Source organism: Lacerta agilis, chromosome Z, assembly GCF_009819535.1.
Source record: "Lacerta agilis isolate rLacAgi1 chromosome Z, rLacAgi1.pri, whole genome shotgun sequence".
In the NCBI taxonomy this organism is placed as follows: domain Eukaryota; kingdom Metazoa; phylum Chordata; class Lepidosauria; order Squamata; family Lacertidae; genus Lacerta; species Lacerta agilis.
In genome coordinates this window covers 34,165,836-34,186,412 of record NC_046331.1, presented here as the reverse complement: position 1 = coordinate 34,186,412, position 20,577 = coordinate 34,165,836, and the positions used below count along the sequence as shown (strand labels likewise).

At 42.2% G+C, this 20,577-nt stretch overlaps 1 protein-coding gene across 2 annotated transcripts in view; it reads left to right on the top strand.

Annotated features, from left to right (window-relative positions):
• PCDH11X (protocadherin 11 X-linked) overlaps positions 1-20,577 on the top strand; it is a 728,776-nt gene that overhangs the window by 133,526 nt on the left and 574,673 nt on the right. For both annotated transcript variants that reach the window (XM_033137147.1, XM_033137148.1), the window contains exon 3: positions 19,766-19,813. In XM_033137147.1, coding sequence (XP_032993038.1) covers positions 19,766-19,813 — 48 coding nt within the window. The remainder of the gene's footprint in view (positions 1-19,765; positions 19,814-20,577) is intronic.

Below are 20,577 nucleotides of genomic sequence, written 5' to 3'. Positions count from 1 at the left end.
TTGCATCCTAAGTCAAGAGCCAAGAGATGAAGCCAGGAGTCAGTAATTTCCTTCCCTTTTACATACCATCTTTCTACATTATCGTGCTCCAGGTAGTTTACAACACATGGATATGGCAAAATGTACAACCATAAAATTACCTTGCCCAGGCTATACTGGTCCAAAATATGGCAAAAAGCAAATTGGCAAAAATAAAAAAAAAGAATTCATTTCACATGCAGTACTGCAAGACAATTCATTCATTTCGTTTATGAATTGTTTCCCATAAAACATCCCAAAGTGATTTAGCAATGAAAAAAATCAACAGTAAAAGCATAATTAAAAAACAATTTCAAGTCCAGTACAAATACAGACTGGGATTAAAATCTCCACTTGAGCAGAAAATGTCTCTGCTCAAGTGTTTCTAGATGATGCATATCACTTAGTTTGCAGGCTTAATCTGGCATGGGGACACAAACACTTGTCAGTGTTGTTCTTTCCCCCTTCTCTTTCCCACATCTCACTCACAATTCCACCTTTATTTTCCCCATTACTGCAATCATTACTTTTCACCTGGAACTTCCCATGGACAGCTCCTCCATACTTAGCATACTGCTTATATGAAGCCCATCACTTATTTAAACTAAATGTTGTCTCCTTCCAGTTTCTTCTGCTGCCCAAACAGAAATAGCCCCCATCGCTGCACCTGCAAAGCATCTATTCATCTCTACAGTGTATGTTAAGAAGTAGCATTTCTTGGATTGCAGCCCTGCTCAATAGCAGGTTGTAAAACACTGATGATAAAAGGACGAGCAAAATCTGTTATCTTTCATTATCATCTGAAGCAGGCAATAGTGGAAACATTAAGTGCAGACATCAGAGAGTGTGTGTGCTATTAATCAGTGCAAGAACAGGTTTCCTGCTTTTAATTTCATCTTGGGAAAGACCTTTTATAACCACAGTTTGGGGATGAAGCCAATTATTGGCCACTGCTGCCCACTCCTCTTAGGAGTGTTTTACAAACTATTGCCCTCTTCAGCATTATAATATAGACATATGAAAAGGGGCAGTGGAGTCATTGTTATTGGCATCCATCTGTCTCAGGAGACAGTGGAGGAGTGTGTCTTTGGGGGTGAGGTCAAACTGTTGAAATGTTGCAACGACCGATGTGGGAGAGACATGTGTTGTTGCAGATGGGGCAGATGAAGGCATCTGGTTGTGGCATTTCTTCTCTCTGTGCTCCTTCCAGTGGGCATACCTCCTTTGGTCACTGCTGTGAATACACAACTTGACTGGCTTCAGACACTGCAGTGGTCTACAAGGGATTCCAACATGACAGGTTGATGTTGCCAGCCTTCATGTCACATTTTTAGACATTGAGCATGTCCTTGGGGATCTTACCTTCTTCCACTCTGCAGACATGACCAAACCACATACTAGACATGGGGTCAAGTACATGGGAATAATATCAGAAATACCTGAGTGCACCATAAAAAGGTAAAGGTAAAGGACCCCTGACAGTGAAGTCCCGGCACGGAAGACTCTGGGGTTGCGGTGCTCATCTTGCCTTACAGGCCAAGGGAGCCGGCATACAGCTTCTGGGTCATGTCCCCAGCATGACTAAGCCTCTTCTGGCAAAACCAGAGCAGCGCATGGAAACGCCGTTTACCTTCGCTCCGGAGCAGTACCAATGTGATGTTCTACAGATGTTGAGGAGCTCCAGTTCCCATTGTGATTGTATAAATTACCTTAAATAGTGGATAGCAGAATGAAGTTACTAATTTTACATAATTAATAATGTAATTCCACATTTCATTTCAATGCAACAGAAACACAGCTTTAAAATAGGGAAAAATATAATCCATTGATTGATTTCTGTTTGAGACATGGGATGAATAAGCAAATTCCCACTTCTTTTACATTCTCATCAGAATTCTCTGACGTCCCTAGGGATGATGTGGGTTGGAGCGCAGCATTATTGGAAGGACACCATGTTAGCTTCTCCTGGTAAACATGCTTAGATCAATCTTGGAGGTCATTCTCCATATCCCTTCCTTGTATGAAGTTTGGCTTGTGGGGCATAAGAATCAATTAGTTCTAATTCATGGCATCAGAAGAGCTATCTGGCCACAGCCACTGTACACCTTCCACTCTGTGGTACAGACCTGGCCTTTTTTTGGGGGGGGTCCTTCCTATAGGGGTCAAAGGATTGCTGGTGAATTTGCTCCTGATTCGTCTAGATTTTCCTTTTGCTATTGCTTTAATGGTGTCTCCGTATTCATTCCTGCATTGATTTGGGTTGATTTTATTTTTATTCTGTTAGCTGCCTTGCTTTTCTATTAACAACAGGAAAAGTAGGATGTAAGGCTTTTAATAAGTATGTGGGGGCGGGGTAGACAGAGGGTGGGGAGAGATGTTTGGGGAGGGGGAAGAGATGGTTTTAAACAGCAAGCTTAGTCACAGCCTGTTCTCATGAGGATTAAGTGCCTTAATTTCCAAAAGAGCAGCTCAAAGCCATGTAACTTTTAATTTATGTAAAAGGGCCTGGTTCTGAGTCACCAAATACTTACGGATATTAGGGGGAACCGCCAAAGAACACTGGAGCCACTTTTTAAAAGAAACAAAATGGGAGCAGAAAAGGGTTTCTGTATTGCTTGAAAGGTTTTACCTGTTGTTGCCATTCATGCTGGTGAAATGGTTATTACTGGTGTTAACATAGCCATGAGTAATTACCCTCTTTTTCTACTTTAACTGGTACATTGCAAATGTGCTGCCTCTCTTTCTTCCTTTTTTCCCCTCCCAGTCTTTGTTTACGTCATGACCCTGCTACTTATCTAGATGCCAACTATGGGTACGATCCTGTACAATCCACTCCTGATATTTTCTTCTCCCTTTCTAGCAGGTCAGCATTGAAGAAGTGCTGTGGAGGGCTTTTTTCCTACCTCAACTCATACCGTTTCAGCTTGAAACTGGTCTTTATTCCTAACTCAGGGTACATAGCAGGCTTTCAGATAGAAATAGGATGTGGCATGGCCAGGCCCTTTCCTGCCCCAGGGTTAGAAAAGCTCTGCACATTGTCTACTCTAAGTCAATACCAAGACTTCAAAGACTTCAAACACTCAAAAACATGTTATAAAGTGCTTCTTTTTATACTTTTTGTGGTGGTGGTGGTGGCAGAGACCTAGGAAGCCTCTTGGGTGCCCGGGGCGGCGTTGCCGCACCGAGGCACCCCCCTGGGTGGTGGGGCGACCTGACACATGCATTGTGACGTCACGATGCATGCGTCAGGACAGACTGCGCATGCCCGGAAATCTGGGAATGCGCAGTCCATCCCGCTGGCTTTGCTGCTCCAAAGCAGCATGGAGTGGAAAGCCCCAGGAGCCTGCGCTCAGTCGCCACTGGAGCAGCAGCGCCGACTGAGATGGACTACGCGGTCCATCCTGCTGGCGCTGCTGCTCCAGTGGCAACCCGGCGACTGAGCGCCGGCTCCTGGGGCTTCCCCGTCCTGATCACGCGGGGCAGCCCCTTAGCGGCACCGGCGGGCGGACCCCGGGCGGGCCGCAGGGTGGAGTGGCTTCGCTCGGCAAATTGCTCAGGTCCACCGCAGGGCAGGGCTGGCCCATGTGTCACCCCCTCCCCTGTAACCCAGGGCAGCCCGCCCCCACCGCCCCTCCCCTCGCGACGCCCCTGGGTGGTGGGTATGTTTTGTTTTCAAAACCCTGAGATCTTTACATAAACTCCCTGGCATGGGTGTGCAATTTACAAGCACCCCTCCTCCCCATTCTTTCTATGAGGGTAATTTCACATTATCAACATGGCATGGTGAAAATAAGAGTTCAGGGCACACTTCTTGCATATTTGCAGCACAATTGCAGCTCTAGAAATTAACCACGTTCTGGCACATCACCGCCCACTTTGTCTGAACCTGTGCTCATGGTTTATCTCCCCCACACAAACCACAAGTGGGAAACCATATAGCAGACCTTTGCTACATCTTGTGGTTTGTCTAGAGCAGGATAACCATAAACCTGGATTGAGATGTACTGTTTAGCCAAATCTTCATCCTTGTGAATATCAGCCAGCATTTCTGCATGCAGTTTTGCCTAATACACACATTTTTGTAAATAATTTTCTCCTAATATAATGTGTTTTTGAGGGTTCAAGAATGAATGTGTGTGTGCACCCACAGAGACTCCACCCTAGAATATGCATTTTGTACATATTACTTGGCTGGAGAACAGCATTTGAAATTCAGAGAACAGCAATTTCAAAAGATGACTGTTTCTGTATTATTTCAGAAAGTGTGGCTTAGATAGGCTCACCCTTCAATGTGAATCCATTTTCTCTCCCATGCTTACTCTCAACTAGGGCTTATGCTGTTGAAACAAGTTTACTCCATACTGTGGCTTATGAATCTAGCTTGCTTCAATTAACCAGAGTTAATTGAGACAGTATAGGTCTCAGATGTAACACTAGACTGTGGTTAATTGAAAGCTTCTGGTGACTTTGTGCATCCCACTAATATAAATATATATATACATGGTTGAAGCAAGCTTGTTTTTCTTATCTAGAAAAAAAAATACGAGAGAGGCAGAGCGAGAATATGAATGAAAAATGTATTTCAAACAAAACCTTATTTTATCATTGTCATACAGTTCTTGACACACTTCTGTCTGAAAGAGTCAGTCATCACTTGTCAAACAGATCTGAGGGCCTGCTAGTGCATCTTGTCAGTCCATATTCTGAAATCTGAAAGGACATGCACATGTAATCCTCTTTCTTATATAGGGTAGTAAGAATTTATTGGTTGCCTTCTGGTTCTCAACAGCAGTAAGAGACCCCTGACAATTTTAACAAACAGTGGTTTGATATAATAAATTTAAAAAATTGTCCAGGAGCACCTTAGAGGCCAAATAAGTTAGTTCTGGGTATAAGCTTTTGTGTGCATGCACACTTCTTCAGATAAACTGAAACGGAAGTCACCAGACCCTTATATATAGTGGGAGGGTGGGGTGGGATTTTTCTCAGAAGGGTAGTAGCAGTGGTTTGATATTATGAGGAAGTACTCCGCCACCCACCCTAATGAACACACACCACCATCACATGTGAGGATTGGATGGCAATAAAATGAAAATGAACCATATTCATTAGGCAAGTTCACAGTTCCATCTAGCTCAGCATCTTCATTCCTACTGTGGCCTACTAGGAAACCCAGAAGCATGGCCTAGAGACAATGGCTCTCTCCCACGCTACTGCAACAACTGGTATTCATATTGCCTTTGAGCCCAGAGGTTCTATTTCATTACTAATGGCTGTTAATAGACCTATCCTCCTGGAGTTTGTCTAATCCCATTTAAAAGCCATCTAAGCTAATTGGCACCACCATATCTTGTGGCAGAAAATTACATAAATTAAATTTGGCTTTGTGTGAAGAAGTAGTTTCATTTTATCTCTCCAGAATCAACAGCCCATCAGGAACTTTGTGAGTTCCGTTCATTAAAAGGTGTTATTAGATCCTGTTCTACAGATGTTGCTGGGGTGGTGTGGGAGCAAGTCACACGGGACAGAGCTCCCACATAGTGCTGTAGTGATGTATCTGTTTCTCTTGGTTGTACAGGAATCAGGAGCCCAACAACAAGTCTGCCGTGGAGGGCACTGCTGATCTTATACTCAACAAATAACATGCTTCTGCACACCAGAAATGACTGCCAATTGCTGTAGCTGAGATAAATCAAGCAGTGGCTTGTAGCCAGGGGCGGAGGAAGGGGTGTGTGGTGGGGGCAGGCCGCCCCGGGTGTCACCACTGGGGGGGGTTGACAAAATGCCAGGCGGCACTCACCGTGGTGCCTGCAGCGCATCTGAGCCACATGTCTCTCTTGGGAGTGATGCGGTTGTTTGGTTGCCCGCAGGCTCCGTGCTGCCCAAACAGTCTACCCATCTCCTCCTCCTCTGCTGTAGGGTGGCTGAGTGGGAGGAGGCAAGCAGACTCCTCGGAGGCCCCATGGAGCGTCCTGCCCCAGCTTGCCCTGACCTGCAGGCAGCTGGCCCCACCCCCATGGATGGATGGCCCTGCCCCTGGGTGCAGGGCACACCGCCACCCCAAGTGCCCAATTGGCTTCCTTCGCCACTGCTTGTAGTACTAGACAACTCCTGAGAGGGAAGAAAGCAGCACATTTTTTGTGGTCTTCAAATACTGATCCAAAAACTATTGGTACCCAGTGTAGGTTCAGAGATAGGGCAGCATCTGTAATTTTACCTGGAACTTAACAGGTAAGTCAGTGACTGCCAATGTTAACTAGCTTCAAAACTCATATGAGCAGCTGACTCTACTGTATGCTGAGCTAGACTGGTGGTTCATTTAGCACAGTTTTGTCTCTTGAGTGCTCTGAGAAGAAGGATGAATTCACACAACTGCTACCTGAGACTCTTCTTGGAGGGGGTGATGCCAGGGATGCTCTGTGCAAAAACTGGGCTGTTTTTTGTGTTGTTGTTTTTTGTACTGTGTTTTTATGGCACCACGCACCTTTTTCCTTAACAGCATCCCGGTAAGGTAGGTTAGACTGAGACACCTGTGATGGAGCTATTCTGATCCATCTTGACGCTGGACAGCTGGGATTCTTCTGATGGACTTGCATCAGACAAAGAAGGACTTGCAGACAGAATTTTTGTTGTCCTTCCAGGGCTGGCCCAAAATGTTTTGGCAAATGAGGTAAACCACAAAATTGTGTCTTCCCACCAGGGAATAAGGGGGAGGGATGAAAAATATGGATCAGGAACAAGAGGTTCGGGTCAAATCAGCCTTACCTGATGACTGAACTGGGAATCAATGGCTGTTGGGGGGGGGGCTGCTTTGAATCATTCTGGGCAGGTGCAGAGCCCAGGGGACCCCAGAGGGTAGCCCCTGCTTTTTCCTCCCTAGTAGTGGATTGAGACCAGCAGTGCCTCCTGTTCTCTGAGAGGCCACTGTGGAGCTGGCATTGAAGGGGCTGCCAAAGAAGCAGCAGATCTGGCTGCCAAGGATTGTGCTGGAGCTGCTGCCGCCACATTGACAGCAGCCATTGACAATGTGTTCCTTGGAGGCTGGATCTGCTGCCCCCCTGAGTCCTGATGCCTGAGGCAGTGACCTCACTTTGTCCCATGGGCACTGTGCCCCTCCTAGAAGAGCTGGTACTTTACAAGACAGAGTACAAGAATGAAGATCCACATTCTTCATAGCAGCATGGAACTCCACCCTAGGACATCTCCTAAGCTCCTATGTAGGGCACAGTAGCCAACTAAATATCTTTGCATTTCAACAGGACTTGATTGATGTGTTTTCTGTGTGTTCTTTCTCTCTGTGTCTCCTTCCCTGATGTTCTGTAGTCGGCAAACTTTTTGATGTGCTGTGTTGTTGGTTTTTTGGTTGTTGTTGTTGTTTTTTTTTTAAAAAAATGGTAATTGTTTTTATGTTTTCTGAGTATCACAAGGTCAAAATGTGAGATACATTGGGTTGAATTCAATGCAGCTCTAGGTTAAAATCACTTGTTCTGGTGGCGATAAGTTTTGCACCAGCAGGCTATTCTTGTGCAGGAGAATGCAGAAACAGGTTTCTGGTTGTGCAGTAGATTGCACATTCTGCTATGCAATGACATTTTAACCACGATGACCCTCTCTCATGCTAGATTTGTCATGAGAGCAAGGTAAGCAAAAAGGTTACAACGTCTGGGGCTTTTAAGTTTGGAGAAGAGTCATGAGGAGATACAGCCCAGTGCAGAGAAAGGGAAAAGAGATAAGGTTTTTTCTTCTCTCATAATACTAGAACTCCTGAGTAGTCAATAAAGCTGAATCACAAATGGGGAGAAAGTTGTTGCACTCATGATGCATGTGGAGCTTTCCATATGCATCTGGTTGGCCAATGTGAGAGGAGGAGGCTAGACTACGTGGGCCATTGACCTGATCCAGCAGTGCTCTTCTTATGGACTTATGATAAGGAAATATGTCCTGAAACATTCTTCAACTAACCAGCAAGAGAAGATGGGCAAAGTCTGGCCCCTCCAAAGGGTTTACAAGAAAGAAATTGAATATTGCCCAGCCTTGCCTATCAATTTAGCAGTACTGCATCTCTCCACCTCCACAGTTTCTTCTTCACCCAAGGGAGTTCCCAACCACCCCCAATAGATACAATTATATTATTAATAGGTATATATACATGCGCGCGTGCGCACACACACACACACACACACACATATATATATATATATATATATATATATATATATATATATATATATATATATATATAAACACCTTTGAAAATCCCTCCCACTCTGTGCAGCTCCATTGCCATTCACCCAAGGGACTTCCCTCTGTCAGTGTAATGCTGCAGTATTTCTATGCCAGCTCGGGAGTTCCATTTTTCTTAAAGTATCAGACTGTTGTATAAAACCTTACTCAAAACTGTGCATTTTTATTTCTTTATTGAAAATCATAGCATGAGCCCCTTCAGTCATTTCTGTGCATACAGAACTAGGATTTGTTTTGTACCAGGAAAATGAACCAAGTTAGGGTGATGATGGTATGATTTGTCACCAGTAAATAGGTTTAGGACCTGTGCTCAAATCCTGACAGCTTTGCATAAGTCAAATGTGGGTGGCAAGGAGGGGCTGGAAGGTAGATCGGTAAATAAATGCATAGTGGCATGAGCTTTCTTCTGTAGTCTGCTTTGTCATAACCATGCTTTGCCTATGATAGCTAATGCCATAATCCATTTGTTAGCGTTGTAGGGGCTGCAGGTCTTTATGATTTCCCACACCCCCCAAAAAAATATTGGTCAAGTTTTGCTGACCAAAGTTTGATTCAAAATCCTCTATTATCCTATCACAGGCTTTCTCAACCTCGGCCCTCCAGATGTTTTGAGACTACAATTCCCATCATCCCTGACCACTGGTCCTGCTAGCTAGGGATCATGGGAGTTTTAGGCCAAAAACATCTGGAGGGCCAAGGTTGAGGAAGCCTGTCATATCACTTCACCTCCCATTTTCAATGTATTAGACCAGGGGTAGGCAATGTATGTTCTTGGGACTACAACTTCATCACAATGCCATGCTGGTCACAGGAAATGGGTGCTGTAGTCTAAGAATATGTGGAGAGCACCATATTGGTTACTCCTCTGCTAGATTCAAAGATACTTAACTTTATTTATTCAATGAATTTCTAGGCAGTCCTTTCTCATAACTAACCTCAGGGTGCTTTGCATGTATAAAAACTATTAAAACACTATAAAAACTATAACACACTATAAAACACAATATCACACATTTAACACCAGTACTAATTTTATGCAGGTTGTGTGTTTCCTTTGCTGGTTCACATGAGAAACCTCTTAGCAGAATTATTTCCAAATATTGACATCAACACCCACAAATTGCACCAAATCTACCAAATCCAGCTGGTAGATTTCTCTTGTACTCTGTAATGAATTAAAGGTTCTCGTTTCTTCGTTGCTTGATCTGCAGCAGGGATGGGGAGTCTTTGACTCCCCCAGATGCTGTGGAACACAGCTCCCATAATACCTGACCACTGGCAGTGCTGGCTGGATCTGATGGGAGTTGCAAGCCTGGAGACCCATGCTTTTCTCATCCCTGATCTATAGCAATTCTGCAATACTTGTTAAATAGATCAGGTGATGGGAGGACAACAGATTTGAGGCCCTTCTTCATGGGCCTCCTCCTCGAGCGGTCCAGAGGGTGGCAACCTTTTCTGCAGTGGGCCTTTTCTGCAGTGGCTTCCTATCTGTGGAATGCTCTCCCCAGGGAAGTTCACCTGCTGCCTTTTACACCTTTAGGCGCCAGGCAAAAACGTTCCCTTTTAATCAGACTTTTGGTTGATTTTATTGACATCCTATGCCCTTTTAAAATATTGGGATATTTTTTTTTTGGGGGGGGGTTATTGTTTTAATTTGTGAACCGCCCTGAGTCCTCCAGATGTGGGGTGGTATATTCAATCAATCAATCAATCAATCAATTTGAGCATTCAGTGCAATCTTTGGAAATCCTATCTGGTTGTAACCATGCCCAGCTCATTCATGACTTCACAGAATTAATGCCTGCAGGTATAGGATGCTTCGCTTCAGTGTTGATGCATGTGTAACCCCATTAGGGAAAGTAGCCCAGTTAATTGCTGAGCTTCTCGGGGATAGGGAAGCTTGTTTGAGGCTTTTATCTGCCTTAATTAATATCATTTGGTGAATCTGATTGGTTGTGCATGTATTTCCCTTTAAATTACAGAAGCCATGCATCTTGTTAAGCAGATAACTTTTTAAAAAAAAAAAAAAAAAAAAAACTTGATCAGCAGAACAGCAAAATTATTTCCTTGGCTTCTCTTCCTAACATTTGATAAGCCTCTTCTAAGTCCTGGTGTGGATTAGAGATATAAGATGAAGATTTCTTTCTTTCTTTACACATTTTTAAAACTTTTCGTGACTCTCTAAATCCAGGAGATGGAAATGTGTTGATTGATGATGAAATGAGTGAGGGACAAAGCATTCTTATTGCCACACAACAACCACATTAACTGGGCATTAATTGGGTTGTAGCTCAGTGGTAGAGCAGCCACTTTGCATTCAGAAGTTACCTGGTTTTTGACATTTCTAGGTAGGCTAGGAAAGATGCCACTCTGGAACCCTTGAGTTCTGCTGCCAATACTGAGTTTATACCAACATGTTCTGACTCAGTAAAGGAAGCTATTGATACACAGCTACTGCAATAACAAGAAGTGCTGAATTTCTCCCACAGTCCCTATTTTGAACCGGTTTTCCTTTTTAATCACCCCAGTGTAAGTACACTCACTATGTGAGCCAAGCCAGTGTTCCTGTACACCTGTCAGCAGCTACAGAACTTATGAATGCAATGGCTGAGGGGCTTTGCTGCTGATCTGGGCACATAGCAAACTTATTAACATGTAGTTCCTGCATAATGATTGGAACCGAGCTGACAAGGTAAGCCATCAACCCAGTTTTGTGAAGAAAAATGCCTCCCCCTCTGAGATCATATGAATTCGACATCAATAGCTAACAGGTTTGGGGAAGAAAATCTGTAATTTATTCTGGTGCCTCCACTGAACTAGAGGTATATTTGCCTCCAGTTGTACGTGGCCAGCAGAGATTGTAGGACAGCCTGTTGCCAATTGACCCCATTTGCTGCATGGTAGTTCTTCCATTTCAATAAGCTGTTATTCAAGGAATGAATGAATGAATATGCTTTCTTAGCCACAAATACTTGATAAATTCACCAACTCTTTTTGAGTAAAGGACATTCCAGGAAGAAAAGTGAAAAGGGATGTGATTTCAAAATCATTGCACAGATCTTTTCCTCATGATGCACATGCTGAAAGGTAGCTGTGTTTTGAAATAACTTTATTAATTTAGAGTTACTTCTAGAAATGCTGGATACATCCACTGGACATGGGCCTAGAAATGTTTGAGAAACTCCCAAGAATTCTTCTCTAGATTGGATTCAAAACTGAGCCAAAGAAGACTTAATGGCTTTATCCTTTCCCACTCAGAGACTTCTACAATGGTAGTTGTGTGTGTGGGGGGGGGGGGTCCACACAGCAGTCAAACATTAAAAGTAACTTGGGAAAACTGGGTTGCCAAAAGTTGGACCACTGTTTGTTCCTCAAGTCTTTTGCAGAAATACAGCCTCCTTAACCCCCCCCCCCGTAGTAACTAATGAAGACATCAACATGTTGATTGATTTCAATAGGGAATTCAGACTTGCTCAGAAATAAATCTGAGCCATTGCTTTATATGTAGATGGGTGGGATTTATCTTGGTTTACTTCCTAGCCCAGGGGTCAGCAACCTTCGGCTCTCCAGATGTTTCGGACTACAATTCCCATCATCCCTGACCACTGGTCCTGTTAGCTAGGGATCATGGGAGTTGTAGGCCAAAACATCTGGAGAGCCGAAGGTTGCCTATGCCTGTCCTAGCCAATCCCAATGTGAGTGATTCCCTTTATTGGAGTCAAGGACTTAGGTGTAGATATGTTCTGACCTCTGGGAGTTCCCATTAGGTGTTCTTTGCACGTCTGCTTTTGAGCTTGTAAGGAAGCAGAAGGAGAAGGAAGTACTCGTAGTGCCTCTTAGTTCATTATTTCTAAGCATGGGAAATCCACTGTTTACCAATGAAGACACAACTCCTGTCCCAGGATTGCAACTTAAATCAACATGACACCACAGTGAAGGTTGTAAACTGATGAAAGAGAAAGTGGATGAACAAGGGTGACAATAATCTCATGTATTGTCACAATAAATCACCCAGGTGCTTCTGTTAAAGGGGGTGGTGGTAATTTTTCTTTCTTGATCACATACGTTGGACTTGATATAGTGACATCCTTTCCGTGTATCCCAAAATTTGAGAGCACACAGCTGGATGCTTTTTGCCCAATACAGCAAGAGCTATCCACATGCCCAAGCAGTCTTCTACAGAATTGCCAATACAAATTAACATCTGGATGCATGCCCCCACCTAGGTGCTCTTACAGAGTGTTTAATTGGACTTGTCTGTGTCTTTGGATATTTGTGGGGAGGAAACACATCTGAGTCAGTTCCATTAGTTGCTGTTACTCATGCCTAGTTGTCCATGATCATTACTAGATCAGGACCTTTTGTTTGCAAGTAGGGATGAACAGTGTTGTGTATTACTTAAGATATTCTGTCAGCCAGGTGGAGTAATGACATTGGTCAATTTAAAGAGTACAAGCACAATCCACAGCCTGATTGGGTCCCCCCGGAAAGTTTGAATATTATTGGTTCCCGCTTAAATGTATCTTTCCTCTCTGTACCAGTGTGTCTATAAATAGAGCTTCCCCGGCCCCCTGTTCCCCAGTCTTGTCCTATCCTTACAATAAAGAGCTGTTCATGAAGAAGTGTCTCAGGATTTATTGCTCCACGAACCAAAGACACAACAAACAGAACCCAAAATCACATTATTATTTTTTAATAGTTTGGAGACAGAATAGATGAGTTGTTGGAGATGCATGATCAGACCTTTTTAATTTTAGAAATGCTATTTTACAGTGGATTGTGTTTGGATGAGAGCCAGTGTGGTGTAGTGGTTAATAGCGGTAAACTCATAATCTGGTGAACCGGGTTCGTGTCTCCGCTCCTCCACATGCAGCTGCTGGGTGACCTTGGGCTGGTCACACTTCTTTGAAGTCCCTCAGCCCCACTTACCTCACAGAGTGTTTGTTGTGGGAGAGGACGGGAAAGGAGAATGTTAGCCGCTTTGAGACTCCTTTGGGTAGTGATAAAGCGGGATATCAAATCCAAACACAGGTCCATAAACCACAATTAAACAAATAGCACAGAGGAACAAACCATGGAACACTGAGTGATGCAACCAAAATAATGCTTTTGGTTTGTTTCTCCCAAATAAATGACAGTTGGTAAGCCAAGAACAAGACAATTGTTTATTGCCACTTTGGTTTCTGAACATGGCCTCTGTTGGCCTAATTGCTCCCTCCCAGCTGCTATCTAGAACAGAGAAAATACTGCAGAAAAAAAGAGTTAACTCTCACCAGATCCACTTGCTCAACCCAATTCTCCTTTCCCTCACAATGAGTCTTAAAATTAAAACTAAAACATCAGGAGGTATAATCACATATACTTTGAATTTTATCTGTTCATGTCTTCAAGTAATAATGACTATTCCAGTGTCACCAGGGCTTAGTTGCTGAAAGAGGGTTTGAACCCAGCTCTTCCTGGTCAAAGGCTGGCACTCTTGTTGATTTATTTGGTGCGGTGGGGTGTTCAGTACCATTGAATATAATCCTGCAAGGCATACAACAATTCTGGGATTAATTCCTCTTTTGATATTCCAGATTTTAGGCTTCTTTAAGGAGTATTAATTTTTAAGGGCAATAGTTTGAATGATTGAGACATAGAAAGAACAACCAGCTGACCTTTTTATGAATCAGATGCTAGAAGGGATGCAGGAGGGCAAAGCTAAGCAGAGTCCAGTATGGTTTCAAATTGGATGGAAGACTGCATGTTGAGGTTCCTGCATTGTAGGGGGTTGGACTAGAAGACCTTTGGGTTCCCTTCCAACTCTACAATTCTATGATTGTATAAATGAGGTTTCTCTTGTGTTCCCAGCATCCTGCAATCAGCTTGGTAAACAGGCTTTATTCAATCAGTTTTAAAATCCAATCTCACCGATACTATTTTTAGTATTTCCTGGTAACTCTGGCTTTGTCTGGGCAATTTTATCAGATTTATAACTTTTGAAGTGTTGTTATTATCTTTCAGTAGGCAGCAGAGTGGCATTTTTTTGAGGAACATGTCAAGAGTTTAGCTAGGCGCATCTGACGATTCCCTTCTAAACCAATTAAATATATGTATTTGCCAATGTTGAAATGATTCTCCAAGGACAAGGACTTTAAGCATAAACCTCTATCTCTTTTTGATTTGCAAAGCACAATTGCTTGCTATGATGTCCATGATTTTGTTTTGCAAATAGTTCTACAACTCCAAACACACATATAAGCACAAAGCAGGGAAGTGAGCCAATTACTTTGTGCAAATGAAAGAGAGGGGGGTTATATCCCTCCCTAAACAGTAGTAGTAGTACCAGTTACAGGTGGGTAGCCGTGTTGGTCTGCCATAGTCGAAACAAAATAGGAAATTCTTTCCAGTAGCACCTTAGAGACCAACTGAGTTTGTTCTTGGTATGAGCTTTCATGTGCATGCACACTTCTTCAGATACTATTTTACAGTAGCTTGTGTTTGGATGAGAGCCAGTGTGGTGTAGTGGTTAATAGCGGTAGACTCATAATCTGGTGAACTGGGTATCTGAAGAAGTGTGCATGCACACGAAAGCTCATACCAAGAACAAACTCAGTTGGTCTCTAAGGTGCTACTGGAAAGAATTTCCTAGTAGTAGTAGTAGTAGTAGTAGATTATTCACAAACTGGAATGTTCCAGCATTCTGTGATGTACTTCTTTCTCTTTCACAGAGTGCAATGGGGGGTGTAGAGGGGGGGAAGATTGACATTAATCTGTGTACATGAAATAATGCCGTACTGTTCCCTTTGATGCTTCATTATGTATAGTGATCATTTGAGTTTCTTTCTTACTTTCTTTCTTTAAAGCACTGTTGTTTATTCATGTCACCTAAATTAAGACAAACTTGTCATCATTTTTCCTAGAAAGAAGTGTTACTTACACGACAATAAGATCTGGCTTCTGATACTTTGTTTGGATTCTGTTAGACAATATAAAAATGAACATTGGAATTGATTGCCCCTCCTCCTCCTCCTCCTCCTCCTCCTCCTTTCCACTAGGAATGTTAAGATATTTACATATACTGTATGCACTAGAGTCAAGATGCATTTTCCTTCTGATTCCCTCAAGATTGTGTATGTATTTAGGCGTAAAATTTTGGGAATGTATGTATGGGACAAATAATATTTGAGGCCAGTCTGGTTCCTATGGGAATAACCCAAAGGTTCCATATTCAGTAAAAATCCAGAACTCCAAAACTTCTGTTTACTGACTGCTCAAACTCCCCCATACAGTATTGGGGATCTTGGAGAATTTCAATAGAAGTAGTAATGAAAATTGCTTATGTTTTGCTTATTTATCCCATGTCCAGAACAGAAATCAGTTTTGAAATTATGATCCACATTCGATTTCAGTCTGTAAATGATTTATAATTGGTAGCATCCCCTCCCTCTTTTGCATTGTGCTTCCTTGCACTGAAATGAATAGGGTAGAATATTGCAATGGCAATATAATTAACATAAATAATTATGTGAATAAGTCACATGAATTACAAATTTCACAATAGTGTTCAGTAAGATGAATAATGAATTACTAGCTTTTGGAAGAAGATGAACTGCAGTGGAACAGAGACAGCTCTGCTTGCAAAAAAAATGCCGGGCAGAATGAAAAACAATACCTTCTTACATCCCTACCCTTAATCCCATTCACCACTACAGGCATTAAAACACGCCAGTGGATAAGTTACAGGATGGTTACTATTTACTGAATAGGGGTGTAAGGGAGCAGCAATTTCTGTCATGTCCTGGTGTTCATCACAATCCACACTTTTTCTGATCGGCTATAGTTCAGCTTCCACTAAGACCTATGTTATTCATCTTGTTATCCCCAAGGCTGAAATTAATGTAATTAATTACATAATTAGTTTCAGTGGATGGGAAATTGCAAAAACAATGCAAAAACCCCCAATGTAAGTTATCTGCATAAAAGTTGCAGACTAAAGAAACCATCATAACAATTACCACTTGCATTTGCTTGTGTGATTTCCATTCTGGACTTCAGATGAGCATGCAGTTTGTGGCACTTTCTGCTCTTGTTTTTGTTTATGTTTCTGAAAGAATTCTCTGACGTCCCTAGTGCTGAACCTCCAGTTTTATTTATTTTTCTCCCATGTGCTTATTTGTGTTGGCTTTATTATCACTCCCAGACCATGTGGCCTTGCTTGCATAGAAGCAACAATCCAACGTGTACTGAAATGTGTCAATAGTGCTTCAACCCCATGGCTGTGGGATTTGTATAATATGCCAGAGTAAATATTCTGTCACACACACACACACACACACACACACATACACATAAACACATCTCCATCATAACAGCATTGTACAAACTGAGGTGAAAGGGTTTGGTTTTTCTTTCTTTTCTGGGACAGTTAATGTTTCTGGAATATTCCTTCAGGCTGTAGAGAAACTGGCGTATTTAGAGCAAAGCACAGTCATAACCGATATCCTAATCTGTCCTTCACATACAGAATCAGTCCCCTGTTCTCTGTGGTTTGTGTAAATGTCTCTCAGCAGATCTAATCATGTGCGATGGAGATAAGAATTTGCTTCCTTAATTCATCTATCTGCATTCTACTTTAAATCCTCTGTGGAGGTTTTTTTTTTCTTTATAATTGACCAAGAAATGAGAAATCATCTTCCAAAGTATAGTAAGGGTAGGAGTTACAAAGCCATGGATCCTGATTTTGCCAGGTTTATAGGCCATCAAATTGGACTAATCTGTGCACACCAATATACTAGGTCAAAGCATTGGTTGACATAATCCAGTTTTGCCTACTCTCACTTCATTGTCTCCCCATGGTCCTGGGCAGAAGAGGAAGAGTTTGGATTTGATATTCTGCTTTATCACTACCCGAAGGAGTCTTAAAGCGGCTAACATTCTCCTTTCCCTTCCTCCCCCACAACAAACACTCTGTGAGGTGAGTGAGGCTAAAAGACTTCAAAGAAGTGTGACTAGCCCAAGGTCACCCAGCAGCTGCATGTGGAGGAGCGGAGACACGAACCCGGTTCACCAGATTACGAGTCCACCACTCTTAACCACTACACCACACTGGCTCTCTTTAATATCCTCCTCCTATGTTTCTTTAAGCAGAGATGCCTGGGACATTTAGCAATGTAAAAGAGTCTTTCTGGATCAGGCCAATGGCCCATCTAGTCCAGGATCCTCTTCTCTCAACAGCCAACCAGATGCCTATAGGAAGCCCACAAGCAGGTTCTGAGCGCAGCAGCTTTCTCTCCACCTGTGATTCCCAGCAATTGGTATGTAGGGGCATGCTGCCTCTGACAGTGGAGAGGCAGACGTAGCCATAGTGGCTAGTAGCCACTGATAACTTTACCCACCGTTATTTATTTCCTAATTGTCTTTTGAAGCAGTCTAAGCTGTTGGCCATCACTGCCTCTTGAGGGAATGAAATCCACGGCTTGACTGTATACTGCATGAACTGCTTTCTTTTCTCTGACCTGAATCTCCCAAGACTTCACTTTCACTGTATCACCCCCAGTTCTCGTATTATGAAAGATGGAGAAACACTTCTCCCAATACACTTTCTCCATGTTATGCATACTTATATATAAAGCTCTGTCGCGTCCTCCCTCTAAACCAAAGAAGCCCCAAATGTAATCTTTCCATTCTCCAGTCCCTTATGCATTTTTACACGTGAACACAAGCAAAAGTGCCACCCGCAAATATGCTGTTTGTCCACCCCTAGCTGTGAGAGTTTCCAAGAGGATGTCATAGCAATATAATGGGCTTAAATTTGTACAGGAAAACAAAAGCCCTGCCAAAAAACGTTAACATAAATCAAGCGGCAGTTATGTATCCAGCGCATGCAGCATTTTGAATATTTCAAATGTGCACGCTAAATATTAATATTAAAACTCCTGCGCTGTACATTTATTAAGATGCCTGCCTCGATACAGTGCAAAGAGCATCATTCTGTGCTGCTTTAAGTGGGAAAGTGGTGTAATGTGGCCTCATCTTTCAGAATGCATGAAAATCTGAATTACACACTGGGTATATGACAGCAGATGGAGGACCTGCATCCTTTATTACTGCTGCAACATTCACGCTACTGTAGTTCTGAATGTGTTCACATTTATCTGTTCCAGGCAGTAGTTTGCTAGCACTATAAAAATCACACAATTTGCATTCATCCCTTTAATTTGAGGTGGGGGGCAGTAAAGGGTGTATTTCTGTTAACAAAATCAGAGGTGGGGAATAATGGTTGCAGGTTCAAGTATTCCATGAATTATGCTGGGAGTTGCTGTTTGATCTTGGATTTTGCCTTTATATGTATTCCACTGAAATACATAGCACATGGGGACAAGAATTGCTTGGATATTTATCAGAAATAACAATGATATAGGGTTCTGAGTACTTTGAGTGGATAGCTGCTCAGGGGATAGGACTTTTCCAACCTCCCGTTCCTCACTGCAGCCTGAAAAGCTGTCCTTGTGAGCAGGGGGACTCTTCAGATCTGTATGTTATATCGAGATCTGAGGCATCCGGGAAATCCTGAATGAATGCATGAAAAAAACAACAACAAATAAGGTGTGGATCTAAATGCCACCACCCCCCGCAAAAAAAAAAAAAAAAATGTTTACATTCTCTCCATTGGTGGCAAAATCTAGGAAGGCATTTCACCAGATACTCACTTGGGGAGTAAAAATATCTGGCAGTTTCTTCGGGCAGAGTGATCACCATCAGCAGCTGGAGTAGAATGGCTTCTTTTGTTTCTTAAGAACTACCTCCCCCCCCCAATACTGCTATTACAGTATGGGAGCAACCTATCTGTGTTGGTGGCAGCCAGGTGACCATTTTGGGTCTTCCCACAGTGCCCTGGTTTTAGTGTAGTTTGGGAACACTGTTGTGGGGATGGCAGCAACAGCAACCAATTGTGAAGAGTATTTGATGAATATTCAGTTGAATGCCCATCTTTTTGTGTGTGTGTGGGGGGGGGGGTGAGAGGCAGTAAATTATTGAAGTCATTCACAGAAAAAGAAGAAGAAGCTAAATTTATCAGAAAGTCTGAGAAATTTCAGCCCAACTCCCAGCAGTCAGGGATTTATGTGTGAGATAACTAAGAAGAAATGTGCAGACTCACTGTCCCAACCCCAAAACAGTGATTCCATTGTACACAAGAATGGGCATCTGAATTCAACCCTGCATGTATTTCTGCTTGAGTTTCTTTCTTCTTTTTCAGGGTGTTGAGTATTGCTGTACCACCACAGGTGCAAATGCTCATTAAATTGAAGTGCTATATCCTACAGGAAGGTATTGCAAGCCCAGGCTTCTGCCTCAGCAAAGCTATATAGGCGTGATGGAAGAGTGATTTTGATTGTCAAGGTTAAGTGTTTAACTGTGAATCTATCATCTATCTATCTATCTCTCTATCTATCATCTATATCTATCTAATGCATTGAAAAGCATTTAAAGAAAATTTCTCATTTTTGTGTTTACATGACAGCCTAAAACAGCTCCGAAAAGGACCTTTGGATCCATTACAAATGAACAGGTAAATATGTATAAAAGCCACAGGGGATTTCTTTCTTTCTTTCTTTTGCTTAAAACCCTTTTGTTGTTAATGTACCCCATTGTCTCTGTGTAAGTATAATGGAGTTGCTAACCCTTTTTCAATATTTTGAATTTGAAATGGCGAATGTGGAAAACTTGATTTTAAAACAAGCCAAAATGTTTGTTTTAAACCCAAAAGGTACTGATATCTCCAAGATTGTTTGGAGTGAATGTTTACCATCCTGTTTCAATGCTAGTTAAGCATTGAACAGTATTGTTTTGGGTTCAGCTGTACACCCAGCAGCTCATTATCAAATGCATGTTTCTCACTAGATATTACTTAACTATTGCATGGCTTGCAGCTTGTCTCCACTGGAAAGTGATGTGTGTCAAGGTTAATGTGGATATTATTGATGATAAGGAAGCTGTAACTAGGATGTGTCATCTGTGATGGTCCATCACTTGATGTAGCAGTAATTAGGGAGTGAGAAAACTGTTTCCAGTTTCAGCCTTGCTGGCACTCAATTATAGATCTTTTCAAAAAAAAATTATTTATAAAGATTTTATTATTTTCTACAATAAACAACGAATATATCAAACAGATAAACAAAAACAATTAACAAATAATAAAAAACACATCAAACACATTAAAACAACATAAGAAATAACAAAAGAAAACTTATACATACCTAAACAGGAACATTAAAGAATCATTGTTTAATTCTAGTTTCAAATCTTCTTTGGGGGACTTCCCCCGTTCTCTCA